Here is a 17,569-nt window from a genome sequence, read left to right on the forward strand (position 1 = left end):
CTTGCCCACAAGAAGTGTAGGGATAAAGGTGGAGCAGAGATTGAGGGAATGGCAAACCAATGACTGACCCAACTTGAGACCCACTCTGTGGGAGAGAGAGAGCCAACCCCTGTCACTATTAATGATACTCTGCTATGCTCGCAGACAGGAGCCTAGCATAACTCTTCTGAGAGGCTTCATCCAGCAGCTAGTGGAACAGATGTAGAACTCATAGCCAAACAGTAGGCAGAACTTGCTGTGCTTTGTAGAAGAATGGGAGAAAGGAATAAGGGAGCCAGAGATGAAGACACCAAAAGAAGACCTACAGAGCAAACTAATCTGGGCCCACTGGGGTCACAGAGATAAACCCACCAACCAAAGAGCCTGCACAGGCCAGACCTAGACCCCCTACACGCATGTAGCAGATGTGCAGCCTGTCAACATATGGGTCCACTAACAATGGGAGTAGGCACTCTCTGAGTCTTTTGCCTGCCTCTGGGTCCCATTTACCTAGCTGAGCTGTCCTGTCTGGCCTCAGTGGAAGAGGATATGCTTAATCCTTCTGTGATTTGAGGTGCCAGCATTGATTGAGGTACCCCCTGAGGGTCTCTCCTTCTCTGAGAAGACAGAAAGGGGGGGGGCATGACGGTGGGACTAGAAGAGAGGACAGGGGCCTGGAATCAGGCTGTAAAACAAACATATAAATGAATGAATGAATAAGTGGGAAAAAGAACACCCACAACTAGAATCAACTAGCCAGGGCTCATAGGGTGAGGAGAGACTCCCGGGAGTGTAAGGGGGTGAACATGGCTGAACTGAGAATCAGGGAGCCTGCATGGGTCTGACCTAGGCCCTCTGCATGTCCGTTATGCTTGTGTAGCTTGGTCTCCTTACAGGACTTCTCCCAGTGGCAGCAGGTGTGGAAGCTGTCTCTGACTCTTCTGCTTGCTTTTGGGACCCTTTTCCTAGTCCTGAGTTGCCTCTTCCAGCCTTAATATGAGGGGAGGCGCCCAGTCCTGTTGTAACTTGATATGCCATACTTTGTTGATATCATGGGAGTCCTACCTTTTGCTGAAGAGAAACAGAAAAGGAATTGAATGGAGGAGAGAAAAAAGGGAAAGACTGAAATTAAAATTTCTTTTAAAGAGTACTTGCTTATCATGAATCTTGGGAAGTTCAATCCTCATTTGCCACAGAGGAGAAAACAAACAGTCAAAAGAGAAGTGTTAGGATGAACATGAATAAAAGGGAAAATTTGTACCTTAGTGATGGGATCCCAAATTAGTAGAACCATTATTAAAATGACTACATAAACTGAAAGTACAACTACCGTAATGTGGAAATAGCACCCTTACGTATGTATAAAAACAATTTAAATCAATGTGTGAAATAAGTATCACCATCTTACCATCATTGCACATTAGTCAAGACAGACACCTAATCATCGAGTGAAGGAATGAAGAAAATACAATAGACATATATACCATGAAATTCTATTCAGACTTTAAAAAGAGAAAAATGTCATTTGCAACAGTGTTCTTGAATCTGGAGAGCATTCTGTTAGCTGAATTAAGCCAGCCATGAGGAAAAAATTAGTATCCCATGAAGTCATTTATATGTGGAATTTAAAAAATTTGAACTCAGAGACTAGATTGGCGTTACAAGAATATAGGGATAGGATGGAACATTGTTACTCAGAGGGTACAAAGTTTCAGATACAGAGGAGTAATTTTTAGATCTATTGCATAGTAAGATGACTGTAACCTATAACGCATATTTCAAAATAACAGAAAAGGAAAAATCTCAAGTGTTTTATAGTAAAAAGTAATAAAGGTAATTAGATACGGCATATTATTGATATAACCAAATTCCATTGTACACATGACACGGCTGACAATGCACATAGACACTGCACCCATGAACACTCCAACAACATGATGCTTTCTACCAGACCACACAGGAGCATCAGTGAAAATGCCAACGCGTAGAGTGGAAAATTCACAAGGCCCAGCCAGAGGTGCTGAACGACAAGCAGTTAGCCACTACAGAGGGAGGAGGATCAGTTTCTCCATCAAGCAGCTCCCTGATAGGTTTCCCACCCCTGAGCAGGCAGCCCTAAACACATGTACAAAAGAGAAATACTAACTGAATTCAGTGGTGAGTGTGTGTGTGTGTGTGTGTTTGTGTGTGTGTGTGTAACAATAATTACAGTAAAAAAAAAAAAAAGAGAAGAGGTAACACAGGAATTGGAGGCAAGAAAGGGAGGAGTGGAAATAATAAAAATACCTTGTACTGATAAGTAAAATTCTGAAATAAAATCGAAACAGAAAAGGAAGTCTGTGAACTAAAATGAGAACAAGAACATGTCAAAATGTATAAATAGCATCAGTGGCGCCGAGATTCAACTTCAGTTCTGCCAGTTTTATTAAGGAAACTCTCAAAGGTGTACGTGCTGACCTATTCCTTTAAAGGTCACAGGATTTCGATATTAAAGGGGCATAGACTGAATTTTATTTCATCATAGCTACTTTACCATCACTATAAAGATAATTTTTAAGCCAAAGTAAGCTTAGCATCACACGTTTTTGTGAGTGAAATTGCTTGTCCATCATTCCTTCACAATACTCTCCCCCTAGTGTTGTGTAAAAAAGAGGAAAAAAAAAAAAGCCTGACACTTTAAAGTGTCTCCCATTTTTATCTCCAGGTTCTTGTCCATACTTTAAATAAAATATCAAAGTAAAAGGTTCTCAGAAAATGAATAGTGAAAAAGCTAAAAAGGTGGCTTCCCAATGTAACATTTAAAATGAAGTGTGTTTATTCAACAGATTTGTGCCTTTGCCTTCCTCAGAGATCAGCTTATTAAAACTTTTCCTACAGCAGAGACCTTTCCCATTCAGCAGCTTTCTCCCTCTCTACATTAACCTTTTCCCCGAAGCAAGCCCATACATGTGATTGCAGCAAGAGTGCTAAAGGAGGCTTCATAGAGCTTGATTGTGAAAGTGACATTGTACTTCCTGTCGACCCAAGAGCGGTTCCTCTCTGCAGCCCACTGAGGACTAGAAGGCATGGACAAGCGGACCTGAGCATGGGGTAGCATATCTACATTTAGCCTTACTGGGAAAATTGGACAGATACAAATGGATCTTTGTCCTTGGTTGTTCTCTATATTTAATAGTTACTAGATGTGAACCAAATGGAAAACCCAAACTGGGAGGCAAAATCATCCTGTTTTCTTCTTCAGGAGAAAAACTGATCCCTAATCTTTTTCCTACTTTTTTTTTGGATGTGATTATGACTGGTTATATAAAAGGAAGGCAATGACAAGATGAAATATAGAGATGTATTTTTACAAGAGAAAGTGATAAATTCTATAAGCACCGGCTGCTACTTTATCTGAGTAAAATTAAAAAATAGAAACATGAACAATGTAATGCACAATAATAAAAATCAGTGGTTCTGATAACTGAATCAATGGTTATATAAACCAACAACAAAACTGTAGCAGTTCTGTAAAAATGTCATTTGCAAGAGGAGGTTGTGTAAAAGAATTATACCCATCCATTTGCACAGTATGGTATCCCTTCAAGAGCTTATAATATAATGGAAACATTAGATTCATCCATGTCACCTTCTACATCCTCCCTTGGTAAGCTACTTCCTGTCATTAACTTTATTCCAAAAGGCAATGGAACATGTGGTACGGAGATTTCTCACACCTTACCATCTTTTAGAATAAAATGAAGATCCAAGTTCACACAGTCAACAAATAGTTCAGCCCAGACTTGAATAATCACCATACTCTCCACTGTTCTGGAGTAAGCACACAAGCTGACATTGTGCTACACATACTAGGTCATTTATTTGGCAGTAGCGCCCCAGAAGGGAAAAGAAAATCTATCGTCCAAACCGAATTTATTTTCCATATTAAATCCATACTTCAGCTCATAATTTCCATCCTAGCATTTCGCAACTGAATTAATGGCTGCCTTTGACATTTTGCTTCACTAGTCAAACATTAATGCTACATTTCTGTTTATTGCTTCTTTACAATCAGGAAAAATTGTTTTAAAACAATTTCCATCTAGTTAAAATGTTAGTGATTTGATAACAATTTTATACATGGATCATATTTATTAAACAATACATTTTCACCCATAGAGCCTCTGAAATAAAGTCACACACAGGCCAGATATCTAACCGGATCCCATGGCTCTTCATGAGCTCCTGTCTGAGGACAGACAGGAAACAGGAACTGGGGGAAAGAAAATGACACTTACATTGTTGCTCATCGCTGTTGTCCCCACAATGGTCTGTGAAGTCGCATACATGGTCAGGAGGCAGAGAAACTCCATTATTGCACTGAAAGGCTTGGGCTTCTTGTTGACCCCGTGGTGAAAGGAGAAGACAGACAGTCCAAACAAAACAAAAACGCACATTCATTGGGAATGGTAGAACAGCAACCTGCAAGAGGAATATCCGTTGATGTTGGGGATGCAAGGTCAGGCACTTACAAAACAGAACTCATAACTAGAAGGCTTTCCTTTCTCTGTTTTCTAGGTTGGTCTCCTGAGTGTACACTCTAGTTCTCTCAATACGGTTCTTAACAAACGACTCTCTAGGCAGTAACTTACTCTTTCAGGGAAGAGCTTTGGAAAATATTTAACTTGAGTAATTGCCCATTTGAAGCTAGCTGAACATAGCTGTTTATAACCCTGTGTATAGTTTTATGATCCTGTTATCTACTGAAAGAAAAACTCAAAAACAAAGAGCAAATACACAAATGGGGAGGACTCTAATAAAGTTGTAAACTTTACAGATTTTTCTGTCTTTATTCTTATGTTCGTTTAACACTCCACACGCAAATTTAGGGCATTATTATCAAACCAGACTGTTAGAATTAATTAATAACCCCCTCCCTTTATGTTGTAACCAACTCAAGGCCTTGGGTATGCTAAACACATGTTCCACCACCAATCTATGTGTTTCATTTTATTTTGTTTTGTTTCAAAAGATGTTTTCCCTATGTAGCCTAGGCTGGCCTTTCATTCACAACCCTCCTGCCTCAGCACCCCCTCCCCCCACCAAACCCTAAGATTATGGTAGAAGTGTAGAAGAAGATATAGTTAAGTTTGGCATCAGGAACTTGAATTTAGATATGCTGATAATGAGCATATTGCTGTTTTTTATCATATACCAACTCACCTGTCCATACAGCTTCATTGGCTTTTAATAATAAAGCACATGACTCAGAATTAGCAGTGTAGTTAATACAGAAGTAACTGATACACAGAGACATTAAAGAAAGAATAGCTGGGTAGTGGTGGAGCCCACCTTTAATTTCAGCTCTCGGGAGGCAGAGATGGGCGGATTTCTGTAAGTTTGAGGCCAGCCTGGTCTACAGAGATGGTTTGCTCTTGAACCCTTCATCTTGCCTCTACCTCCTAAATGTGGGGATTAAAGGTATACCTCCTAAATGTGGGGATTAAAATGCCATGCCTGGCACTCAGAGTTGTTTTCAATTACTTTTTTTTTTTAAATTTCTGCAATGTAGCTGCTAAAGGCAAAGATAACCCCCAAGCCAATAAGAAAACATACAACTAGAAAATATACAATGGGAAGACCAATGTTTAAGATAGAGAATGCGCCTGTGCATATTTTCTTAATGTTAGGGAAGTAAATTTCCACTGTATTCTAGAAAAAAAAAAGTATGTGTACATCCACAATGTGAACATTCATTTTACGTATGATGAACAGTAACCAATACATTCTTGACATCTCTTTTAATTTTTCTTTTAAATATTATCTTTATAATTTATATAGTTTTTCTGTCTTAGGGTTTCTGTGGCTCTGAGGAGACACCATGACCACAGCAATTCTTATAAAGGAGAGCATTTAATTGGTGCTGGCTAACAGTTCAGAATTTTAGTCCATTGTCATCATGGTGGGAAGCATGGTGGTATGCAAGAAGATTCTGCATCTGGATTGTCAGGCAACAGAAAAAGAGAGACACTGGGCAAGGGCTTGAGCATTTGAAACCTCAAAGCCCAGCCCTAGTGGCACACTTCCTCCAAAAAGGCCACACTTACCTCAACAAGGCCACACTTCCTAATGCCACTCCTTATGAGTGTATGGGGGCCGTTTTCATTCAAACCACCAGAGTCTCATTTTTCTGATCAGTTTTTACATTCCTCTCAGTTTTCTCTTCACTTCTACGACACTGGAAATTATGTGTTTCTTGTTTTATAAACCTATGCCGAGAGTCCTGATAGACTCGTCTCTTTCCTATATATGCATGAAAACACAGACACACACACATACACACATGCTAATTGATGTGCATATTTGTATCAACACTCGAACCTCTTTTCCTCTCCCCCACCTAATCAACCAGCTGTTACTCTGCTTCATATTCCAATGAATGCTTCCCTTGTTGATCTGCCCACCTCAGGAGTGTGTATTGTTCCTGGACTAGCGTCACCAGTTTACGTTATTCATTAAATGCTGTAGCTTCTATCTGAGAGTTGTGGATTATCAATTCTCATTTCTGTATCATTCCAAATTTGACATGTTTTTTTACATAACTCATTTTCTTCTTTAAGCAAAGTGTCAACCCTAAGGTAAAAATAGATTCCTACCTATTTACCTCTAAAATACATAAAATATTAAAATCTTTAGTGTGTTCCACAAATGCAGTTTACCCATTCAGGCACAGTGTGTGCCCTCTTCTCTTATTCTCTTTTTCAAACATACTAGCCCACCTCCTAACATGTATCAAAGCTCCAGTTCCCATCATCTCTTCAAGTCAATATTCATTATTGACTTTTTGGCTTAGAGGATCATTATGGGATGAAATGTCCCATTGTGATCGTGTTTTGAACAGTTGTTCCCCAGCTGCTGGCATTAGTTTGGAAGCTGTGGAAAATTTAAAAGCTGGAAACTAGGCAGAAGCAGTCACTAGGGGCACACATTTGAAGGCTCTACCTGTCCCCTCGTTCCTACTTCTCATTGCTTCCTGGCCTGCTCTGATGTGAACAGCCTCCTCCACATGTACCTGATGCCATGAGGTGAGCTGCTCAGCCATACATTCACCAATGTAATGGTCTGAAACCAGGAACCAAAATAAGTCTTTTTTTTTCTCCTAAGTAACATTGGCCATGCATTTTGTCACAGCAATATAAACTAATAAGAAGATTATTTTTCAACAAAGTATCTCAGTCATTTTTCCTAGAGAAACTTCATTTCTGCAAAGTTAATTTCATCTCACAGCCTGCAGTACTTATTGACTTCAGCATCTCTCTGTCCTGTAGAGTCTCTGTCTGATTCCCTCCAATAGTGTATAAGATTTAACAGTGATACATTAGAACTCATGTATAGAACTCATCCTACCCACCCACCTAAATCTCATTTTCAATCTTTCTATTTGCAAACCATAATTTAGTCTCTATTTCTCTACATTTAGACTTTTAAATTTTTAGATTCTGTATATGAGCTATCTATCATACAATACCTTTCTTTCTTATTCTGAATTATTTCACTTATAACAGTATCCTTTGATGTCATCCAATGGTAGCAAATGGCAAGAACCTGAAATTTCTTGGCATTCAATAATTATCTGTTGCAATTATCTGTTCAACAATTTCATGTATTCATCAATGAATAGACAAATGTTGCTTCAATGTCTTGTCTACAGTGACAAGTCTACAGATCACATGTACATCAGTCCAGTAGAAAATAAAAAATATATATACATACATACACATATATTGTATTACATAGTACAATGTTCAATATGTGCACATATATGCTTTAATATTAAATACATGCCCAGAGCTATGACTGTGTGTCGGGTTGACAAGGGGTGGACTAGTGACACCTATTCTTGGTTGACTTGACGACATCTGGAATTTGGTAAAACCAAAATAGCATGTGACACCTGGGACAGAATTTTTCTTAATTAAATCATTTGAAGTGGGAAGACCCACTTTTAATTCATGTCCTTTGAGGTGAGAAGATCCACTGTGGGGCTCTGCTGGATAAGGTTGAAGTCTGATGTCTCTTCATAGCCATTTATTTGCACTCTGTCAGACAAGTCCCTTTTTTTCAGCAGGGTCCAAAAGTCTCTCCTAAGCTGGGTGACCCCAGGTCTTATAAGGAGCACCACATATCCCTCAGGGAAGATTACAGGCCAAAGCCTTTCCTGATAAGAAAACCAGTTCAGCCAGCTATCTATTCATAGAAATGCCCCACCCTGCTAAGGAGATCTTAGAGTTAAGCAGTGACCTTCAACTGCACTTGGAGATCTCCCACCCACCTATAAGATAATTAAGTACTGTATTCTCCTTCTTGTGATAAGACCATGCTAGTTCACAGGAAATGAGGCACTGTACCAGAACATGCAAATCAAGTATCTCTAACCCCTTTACCCCAGTGAATCAAACATTCACCCTTGAAATCCCTCCCACTGCCCAAAGGTTGACACATTCCTTATTTCAAATAGATGTGCATGCTGCTGCCTGGCTGCTTGACACCATCAGCCTTCCCCCATGCCTGCCTGAGATTCCTCATTCATCCCCTATACTGGCTGCATCTCACCAGACTTGCCCTCCAACCTGCCGGGCCTGGGCCTCCCAGACCAGTGTCTAGGCTGCAAGCTGACCAGGTATGGGCTTATGCCCACAACTGTGCTATGCTTAGCACAACAGCTTAACCAAGAGCTGTAAAACTTTGGTATTGCCATAGGTGCTTTGGAATGCCCAAGAGCTTCCACTTCCACCTGCAATCTCATGAGTCAAGCTCAAACACTCTGTGGAAAACCTTTTCCACTGGGCCCCCTTCTAAAGAGCTCTACCTGCTCCTGAGAAAAACTGAACCCTGCCCCCTCCGACCCAGGTTCTCTGACAGGAAGACAAGCTCCAGGACCCTAGCTGAGATCCAGACCCCCACAGAAAAGAGAACAGCAATACACCTTTAATCTGGGCCACACCTTCTGCTGGCATCTTATATAAAGGATATAGAAGAAGAAAGTTCTCTTTGCCTGCTTGTTTTCACCCTCTGGTAAGTCTGTTCCTTCGCTGGCCTTAGAGCCTACTTCTTTGGGATTCTGGCATGTACTGAAGATGAGCCAAGACATCCAGCCATGTGGACTAAACATCTACTAGATTTTTGGACAATTGGTAGGCAGCCATTATTGGACTAGTTAGACCACAGCCTGTAAACCATGACTTGTGTATTATCAGACCCACCAAGCCATAATGTAGGATGTGCACAGCAACAATCTGCTATCAAATAGAAGTGATGTGTGTGTGTATGTGTGTGTGTGTGTGAGAGAGAGAGAGAGAGAGAGAGAGAGAGAGAGAGAGATCAGGCCTGAGCAGGTCCTTAAAGCACAGGCAAGACAAATAAAGAAGTTGCCCAAATATGTATGGTTTTTACCCCTGTTATACAGCCTTATGGGGTGTGCCATATGACTGAGTGAAAGCGAAGACTGGGGCCTGGTTTACTGATGGTTCTCCACATTATTCAGGTACCACCCAGGAATGAATAGCTGAAATATTACAATCCCTTTTTGGGACAACCCTGAAAGATAGCAGTGATGGAAAATCTTCACAGTAGAAGAACTTTGTGCAGTATACATGGTCATACATTTTGTTTGGAAAGTAAAATGGGCAGATGTCTAATTGTTCATATTCTGGAGCCAATGGATCAGTTGGATAGCCAGAATAGTTATGTCCCACATACATCATCAGAATGTGACTTCAGCAGACAAGGACTTCAATAGTCAAGCTGATAGGATTACCCATTCTCTGGACAGTCAGCCTCTTCTTCGAGCCATTCCTATCATTGTCCAGTGGGGCTATGAACAAAGTGACCATGGTGGCAGAGATGGGGCTGTGCATGGGCTCAACAACATGAACTTCCACTCAACAAGTAGATACTTGTTCTGGTTATAGATTTGCCTTTCTTGTATATATTTATTCTGCCAAATCTATCATCTTATCCCTTACAGAATGTCTTATCCACTATCATGGAATTCCATACAGTATAGCTTCTGACCAAGGAACTCACTTAGCAGTCAGCAAAGCATGACAGTGGTCCCCAGATCATGGCATTTTCCAGTTGTACCATGCTTCCCACCACAATAAAGCAGATGGCTTGACAGGAAGATGTAATGGGTCTTTGAAGACACAATTGTGGTGCCAATTAGGTAGCAGCCTCTGCATGGCAGTTTCTCCCATAGCCAAAATCCATGAATCCAAGAATCAAGGGGTGGAAAAAATGGAGACTATCATTCCTAAGGACTCACAACAAATATTCCATTGAACTGGATGCTCAAACTTCCCCCTTGGCTACTTTGAGCTTCTAATGCCCTTAAACCAACAGTCTAAGAAAGAAACGGCAGTGTAGGCAGGGCGGATGCTTGGTCTAGATTGTCATGAGAAAGCTGGATTTCTTCTCCACAATGGAGGTAAGATTATGTCTGAAGTGCAGAAGAACAGTGAGGACATCTCTTGGTGCTACCGTGCCCTGTGATTAAAGTCAGTGGGAAACTACGACAACCTAACCCAGGCAGAATGATGAAAGCTACAGATCCTTCAGGAATGAAGGTATGGGTTACTCCTCAAAGAAAAAGGACAAGACCTGTTGAAGTGCTTATGTGTGTGTGGGCAGGGGTGGGGGGTGTACAAAATGTGTAGTAATATCAGCTGAGGCCATAGGACCAGTTGCAGAAATGATGATTATAATTGACATGAGTATTTATATCACATTTTGTTCAGAATAATGTTGTACAGACACTTGTGTTTTTTTAGGATTTATTATGTAATATAAAATAAATTAAGAGTATATCAGTGATCATCATATTTAAGTTTTGAGATACTAAAAAAATTTTTCCTTAAGAGAAATAGTCACTTATTCTAAAATTTATAATGCATTTGTGGCTGTACAAGGAAGAGTTATATCATGTTAGGCATTGTGTGTGTGTCTGTGCATATGTGAGAGAGTGAGAGACAGAGACAGACAGAGAGACAGAGAGAGTCAGAGACAGGAGTGTCCCACTGACTTAGTCAAATTACCTTCTCCTATCATACATTAAATGAAAATGATAAGCTGAATGAGCTGATGAATATGCTAACTTTCTTCATGACTAATACATCTTTTATTCTCCCTACACATCATCAAGCACTGTGTATATACACAATAAAATCGCATCATGAAAGAAGAACATAAAGACCGAGGCTGGCAAGATGGCACTGTAGGGAAAGGTACTTCCTCCACAAGTAGGCCAGCCTGAGTTTCAATCTCCAGAACCCATAAAAGCAGGAGAAAAATCAAACCCCAAAGCTATTCTGTGGTACCTACATCATGGCTCAGGAGGTAATGGTGCTTGCCTCCGACCCTGACCATGTGAGTTCCATTCTCAGCATCCACACAGTGGAAGAAGAACTACAAATTGTGCTCTGACCTGGACACACAGCTGTGGCACATGCAGGGACACACAATCAAGTGCTTCAATATATGCAAATGAATAAAAAATAAATTTCAAAATGTGATAACTGATTAAGAACAAAAAGGACCTTACTTACTCTGAAACTAATTTCCCCTTGAACATTTGGTTGCTATATAACTAAATTTCACTTGTGTCCACACACATAAAACAGGACATGATTGTGACATTTTCATCTTTGTTTTTCCAGTTGGGAGCACAGGTCCTGGCAAATCCTGGTTCCTCAAACTACTGGGATCAATTGTTACCTGAATGAAATTAATGAAGGATTACAACCATTTCACCTTTTATAGGCAAGTATTGGCTGAAAAATGAGACATTTTAACCATCACCAGATGAAGGGTTTGCATTTCATGTTTTCAGTGTTGTTTTTCTATTTTTAAATCTTTTGTTAGTTTTCGAGACCTCTTAGCATTTGAAATTTCAATTTTCTATAACAGGAACTCTCAGATTACACATCATAAGGTCAGTGCAGGATCCTAATGAGAAAAGCTCATTTCATATTTTCCTCTTTTGAAAAGAAAGGAATTTTCAGAAGGTGGGAAGAGGAAGGATAAGGGAAAAATGAATAAAGAAGAGAGAAGAGAAATAAGAAAAGAAAGAGAGAAGAAAACCCAAAACAAAATGAAATGTCATGAAAAAAAAAAAGACAGAAGCATTTCAATTTTATATCCAAATTCTAAATTCAGGTTTCATAATATTTAATATGTTAACCATTTTTTTTCATTTAAAAAGGCACATATATTGTTGTCTTTATAGCTGCTTATTGCCTAGTTTTGGGTGTAAATGGCTTTATTAACTGTTACTACCTACTAAGAACAATACTATCATATATTGTTTCAAGTGTCATTCATAATTTAGAAAGATATGCACCAAGATGATGAAACCTAAAGTAAGTCAGTGAAACCCAGTAGCATTATATTTAATTAGACAAATTTCTCTTTTGCTTCAAAAGATAAAATTAACTTCAACTGATCACTCTTTGTCTCACTTTTTCTATTGGTACCAGAGGTGGTGAAGAATCAGAGAATACAGTTACCATGCAGGTTTCTAGCCAGGTAATTGAGAAGGTGGAGGATGGGCTTAATGGACCCCAGTTCTAACCCTTACTGAGAATTTCTTCTATCTTGTCTCATCATGTTAAAACATCCCCCTTGTATATTACCTCTATGCTACCTTTGTTCAAAATGGACAAGACTTGAACATGGCTGAGTTGCCTGTCAAGTCCTGCCATGACAGGGTGAGCAAGTCCTCTATATCTCCTGCTTCACAATTATGTCTATCAGATACACTGTGCCAGAAGGTTCAATGCTATAGAGAGAGAATGGGTGACTGACCAAGGTAAACTGCCTCTGTCATCTCTTAGTGTTGGAAGCTGCTTGCCTGCACTTCCTACTTAAGAAATAATTTTAATCCTTCTCGAGTCTCTGATGGGGCTGAAGACTAGATAGTTATAGTTTCACAGTTAGGCTTAAGTTCTTTAGGATTTAAGAAAATGTTTGAAGGTCTAAAAAGATGTTTTTAAGTCAATAAATACAAGATATGATAGAGAATGATTTATGTACACAAGACTTTAGACTCACCTAGATAGGATAGACAATACTTTCTTCAGGCTGTCAAATACAAACAAGCTATAAATTTTGAATGTAACTTTTACATATGGCTTCCCTTTCATTGTTGTTCTTATTGTATGTGGTTTATTATAAATAAATAAAGTTCACACACATTTGAAAAATACAGATATGGGGAAAAATCTTTAAGTCATACATGTCTACTATATATCCAGGATCACATAACAATTAAAGGGAGATCATGAACATAAACTCTAAGTAGAAACAGCCATTGATGCCTAAGTGACTGTGTTGAACTTTATTATCAGTGATCTCATCATGGATTATGAAACTCCTAGGAAAGAGGCCAAGTATGGAATATTCAATAAACATCTTAAGTGTAGATTTCCACTTTTATAAAAACTGAAGCACCCATTCTTTGATAACCATTGGAATTACACAAAAGAAAGATAGGGTTGATAGATACAACAAAGACTAATTCAAAATTTCTGACTTGAAGAGAATTTACAACACAGTGAAAAGTATGTACAGATATTTATAGAAATGTGCACATACTGTTTCAATGATGGATTGTATTTGGGTTTTTTAAAAAGCCATTACATGATCTAGCAGGATGGTTCGGCAGATAAAAGTGCTTGCTGTACAAGTCGCACTGCCTGAGTTTTACACCTGGAATTCAAAGGAGAGAACCAGTGCCCAGAAGCTGTCGTCTGACATCCACACTCCTGCCATTCCATTGGCAATCCTGCCTGTGAGCACACTCCACCCTCAAGACAAACACATGCACCAATACAAAAAAAAAGGGTTAAAAAAATAAAACAACTCTAAAATTACCCAAAAAAGCTCTGTTCACTAGAATAGAATATGAATTTTATATGAAGCTCTAAGTGCTAAGCTTGGAAAATGAAAAGCAAATGTTAAGAATAGAAAGAAAGTGATGAAAATAGAGCTGATGAACTAGTTTCTTATTCAAATAATACTTTAGAAAGGACACTTCATGATTAATGCTAAAATAATCATTTAAAGAAGGTCTGAAACAGAGCTTAATATTAAAAGTGTGATGAAACGATTTTAATCTGAAAATTAGTACTGATATGGCTTCACAAAGGAAGAAATGCAATTTGTTAAAAAAAAATATCCTGGCATTTAAAAAAAAATCCAATTCAGGATTTCCACAGATTATGACCATTCAAATAAGACTTTCCCATGAGACATCATCTGCCATATGCAAAGGAAGTTGATGACAGAGGAAACACAGTCAACAAACTGGCTGTTTGATATGTAAATCATGTGTAAAAAGAAATAAAAGAACAACTACCTAAAAAATAATGAGATTAAACCCTAAAAGTACACACAACAAATAGGCACTAACTGATAACTAGACATGACTTTGTGAATACACAATAAAATAAAACCATTGCAAAGAAAAACAAATGGCATAAACAATACATAATAAAAATGGATGCAAGGACATTCCAACATGGTGGACTAAGACAGTGATCTGGCTGCTGACTCCAAAACACCAACATCTATGTTTCCCAGATGAGAGGAAGCATCCTGGGATCCAGGAACACACAGGTCCAGCTCCCCTCCCCCACAGGACAACTCCTGGGTCCAAGAGTCACACAGGGTCCTAGGCTCTCATCACCTGGAGATAGGGGAGGCTCTTCCTCCCCTATCCAAGATGGCAATGCCTAGCTGCCATGCTGTTGACTCTGAAACTCCAATGACTGTTGGTGTCTTTCCAGGAGAGAGGAGAGAACCACCCAGCCAGACACACAGAATACCACTTTCAAACCTTGCAATTACTCACACCATCCTGAAGACTACTCTGGAGTCTTGAGACATGCAGATCCACCCTGTGACTCACAACATACCAAAACTTATGGGGCACAATGAAAGCAGTGCTAAGAGGAAAGTGGATAACACTAAGTGCCTTCATAAGAAATTGGAGAGATTCCACACTAGCAACTTAACAGCTCACCTGAAATCTTTAAAAAAAAAAAAAAAGCAGAAGAAGAAGAGAAAAAAGAAGAAACACACAAAGAGGAGTAGATGACAGGAAATAATCAAGTTTCATATGTGTTTGAACAAATGCCACAGGAGTGTGAACAACCTGCTTCTGAGGTGTATTTGAGATTTGGGGACCTCTTCAAGTCTAGTCTTGTGCACTCTTCTGCCTTTGCTGACTTTGCTTGCGCTCTTCAATTCATGACACGGCGGGCCATGTTGCATCCCATTTGCTTCAGGCAACTCCACTGGCAGGACCACTGGTATCTCCCAGTTATTTAGACTCTGTGTGTCACTAGTGGCCATTTCTCAAAAACAGAAGAAATGTTTGCTGGCTTTGATCCAAAAGAAGAGAGCCTGGCAATGTGTGCTATGAGAGATACTCTTGCAGGGATAATCTTCCACCGATGTTTGTTCTTATGCTCAAGAATGTTGCCTTATATAGTTACCACACACTATTGCATTTTCTTTGTATGAACTCTCTTCAAAATGTCAAAGGATTCAAGTGATTTTTCTGTCCCTTCTTCAGAGATATGAGGTACAAGATAGAGCATATTTTCTTCTAGCTCGAATTAGCTCTCAGTTCTCGATAACTTCATGAAAATGTCAGGATTGTGTGTGTGTGTGTGATCAGTTTCTGACTGTAGGCTTCACCAAGGGCTATATGCAACCTGTTAGTTCATGGTGGTCAGATTTTCCCAGAACGAGTCATATTTTTCATAGTGCCCTTTCCAATAATGGGACCAATGAGGAAGAATCCCTGGAAACCAGAAATGGAGTAGTAGTAAGAGCAAGGGGTGGAGAGATGAAAAGTGTTTGCTGCAAAAGCATGAGAACAGTAGCTCAAATCTGTAGCAGTAATATAAAAGTGGTGCCATTCTCTAATTCCAGCACCGCTGAGCAGCCATTCTCTAATTCCAGCACCGCTGAGCAGGGGCAGTGAGGTTTGAGGCTTCTTAACCAGCTAAGCTAGCTGAACTGGTGAGCTCCAGGCTCGGTAACAGACTTTTGTCTCAAAGAGTAAAGTAGAGAGCATTTTAGAAAAACCCCTGACACCAACCTCTACACTCCACATACCCATACACACAAACACATAGACACGAGAACACACACATGAACACTTACAGATGCATATGCCACACAGATACAAACATACATACATCCCCCACACATGGATTTTAAAGAAATATTGTTGTCTACTGAATTGAAAGCAAAATGTTTCTAAACGTGCCTGTTTGATGGGGTAAAGAAAGCAATCCATTTTTCCTGCTGATATTTGTATAAAAACTTAATTATTTGTTTTGGTACAAAACCTGCATCTGGAGGCGCAGCTGTTCCAAGAGTCTCAATCTGATTCTATCTTCAATTACCCTTCACTATTTTCCAAGGCTCATCCATCTTCCTCAAAGGACAAAAGACAGGTTAAATTAGGGGGACAAGGATGACTGCCAATGGCAGCTCTCTCCACTGCACAGGAAGTGCCCCTTCCCTTAGCTGATTCCTACATGCAAGGAGAGTTTGCACAGCAGGTCTGAATGTGCCTCTTAGAAGACCGTGTTTGTAGTGCTGCCCCATGTCTATCATCCGCAACCTTCCATTGCAAAAGGTTTCTTACTATTCTGTACTAAACTAAGGTCAATTACCACGCCAAAGTCTTAGTGTAAGCAATGTAGACGAAGCCAATGTTTGTTTTCCTTAGGGAGGGCTGCATTTTTAGTGGACACCAAACAGAATCTGGTATAGACCCTACTGGTGCTTGGGCACTAAGTTTCTTCAGAGTATTTCTGGTTGTGACATTTCACGTGTGTGGACATGACTCCTTACTCTGTAAATTGAGGATGTCCTGTGTGATTCCAATTAGTGAGGACTGTGGAAAATTGTTCATCTAGGTTTTCCCTAGATTTTGCATCGTATTCCTCTTCCTTTTGCTAATCTTGTTCTATGTCCTTTTGTAATAACAAAGCTTAACGGTACATGCAATGATACATTGTGTTCTACAATAACTTCTCTATCAGTCAGTTTACACTGCTAGAACCAACTAACAGCATCCTTACTATTCACAGCTCTAGTGGATGAGAAATACAAGATCAAGGTTCTGACAAATCTTCTCAGGATCCATCTCCTGATCTGGAGTCAGTTTCACTAGCCTAAAAATAATGGTACCTTACAGTGATCCAAGTGTCCTTCGTGACTTAACAAAGGAAGAGAATGGCAGAAACATCCTATCTCTGTATATCCTGTCACAAAGGCATTAATTTCATCATGAACTTATTACCTTCCCAAATTCCCTGACTCCAAATACTATCACATTGAGATAAAGCAGACACAAAGTCATAATATTTCCTAAAAATTCATTAGATCTGAAGATGGCCTTGGGGATCTCCTGACAGAAAACTGAGCTTTTCCATTGCATTTGTATGTAAATAAATGGATGAATGTAATAATGGTGCCGGCTTCACAATAAATTTGTGACAATTACCTTAATGATGTGGGAAAGTAACAATGT

The 17,569-nt window shown here is 39.5% G+C and overlaps 1 protein-coding gene across 1 annotated transcript in view; it reads right to left on the reverse strand.

Annotated features, from left to right (window-relative positions):
- The window catches only part of Malrd1 (MAM and LDL receptor class A domain containing 1), a 744,773-nt gene extending 740,214 nt beyond the window's left edge, over nt 1–4,559 (reverse strand). Inside the window, exon 1 of the mRNA XM_060372547.1 lies at nt 4,257–4,559. Coding sequence (XP_060228530.1) covers nt 4,257–4,419 — 163 coding nt within the window. The 5' untranslated portion in view covers nt 4,420–4,559. The remainder of the gene's footprint in view (nt 1–4,256) is intronic.
- Nucleotides 4,560–17,569: the final 13,010 nt, after the last annotated feature.

Source organism: Meriones unguiculatus, chromosome 19 (assembly GCF_030254825.1).
Source record: "Meriones unguiculatus strain TT.TT164.6M chromosome 19, Bangor_MerUng_6.1, whole genome shotgun sequence".
Classification (NCBI taxonomy): domain Eukaryota; kingdom Metazoa; phylum Chordata; class Mammalia; order Rodentia; family Muridae; genus Meriones; species Meriones unguiculatus.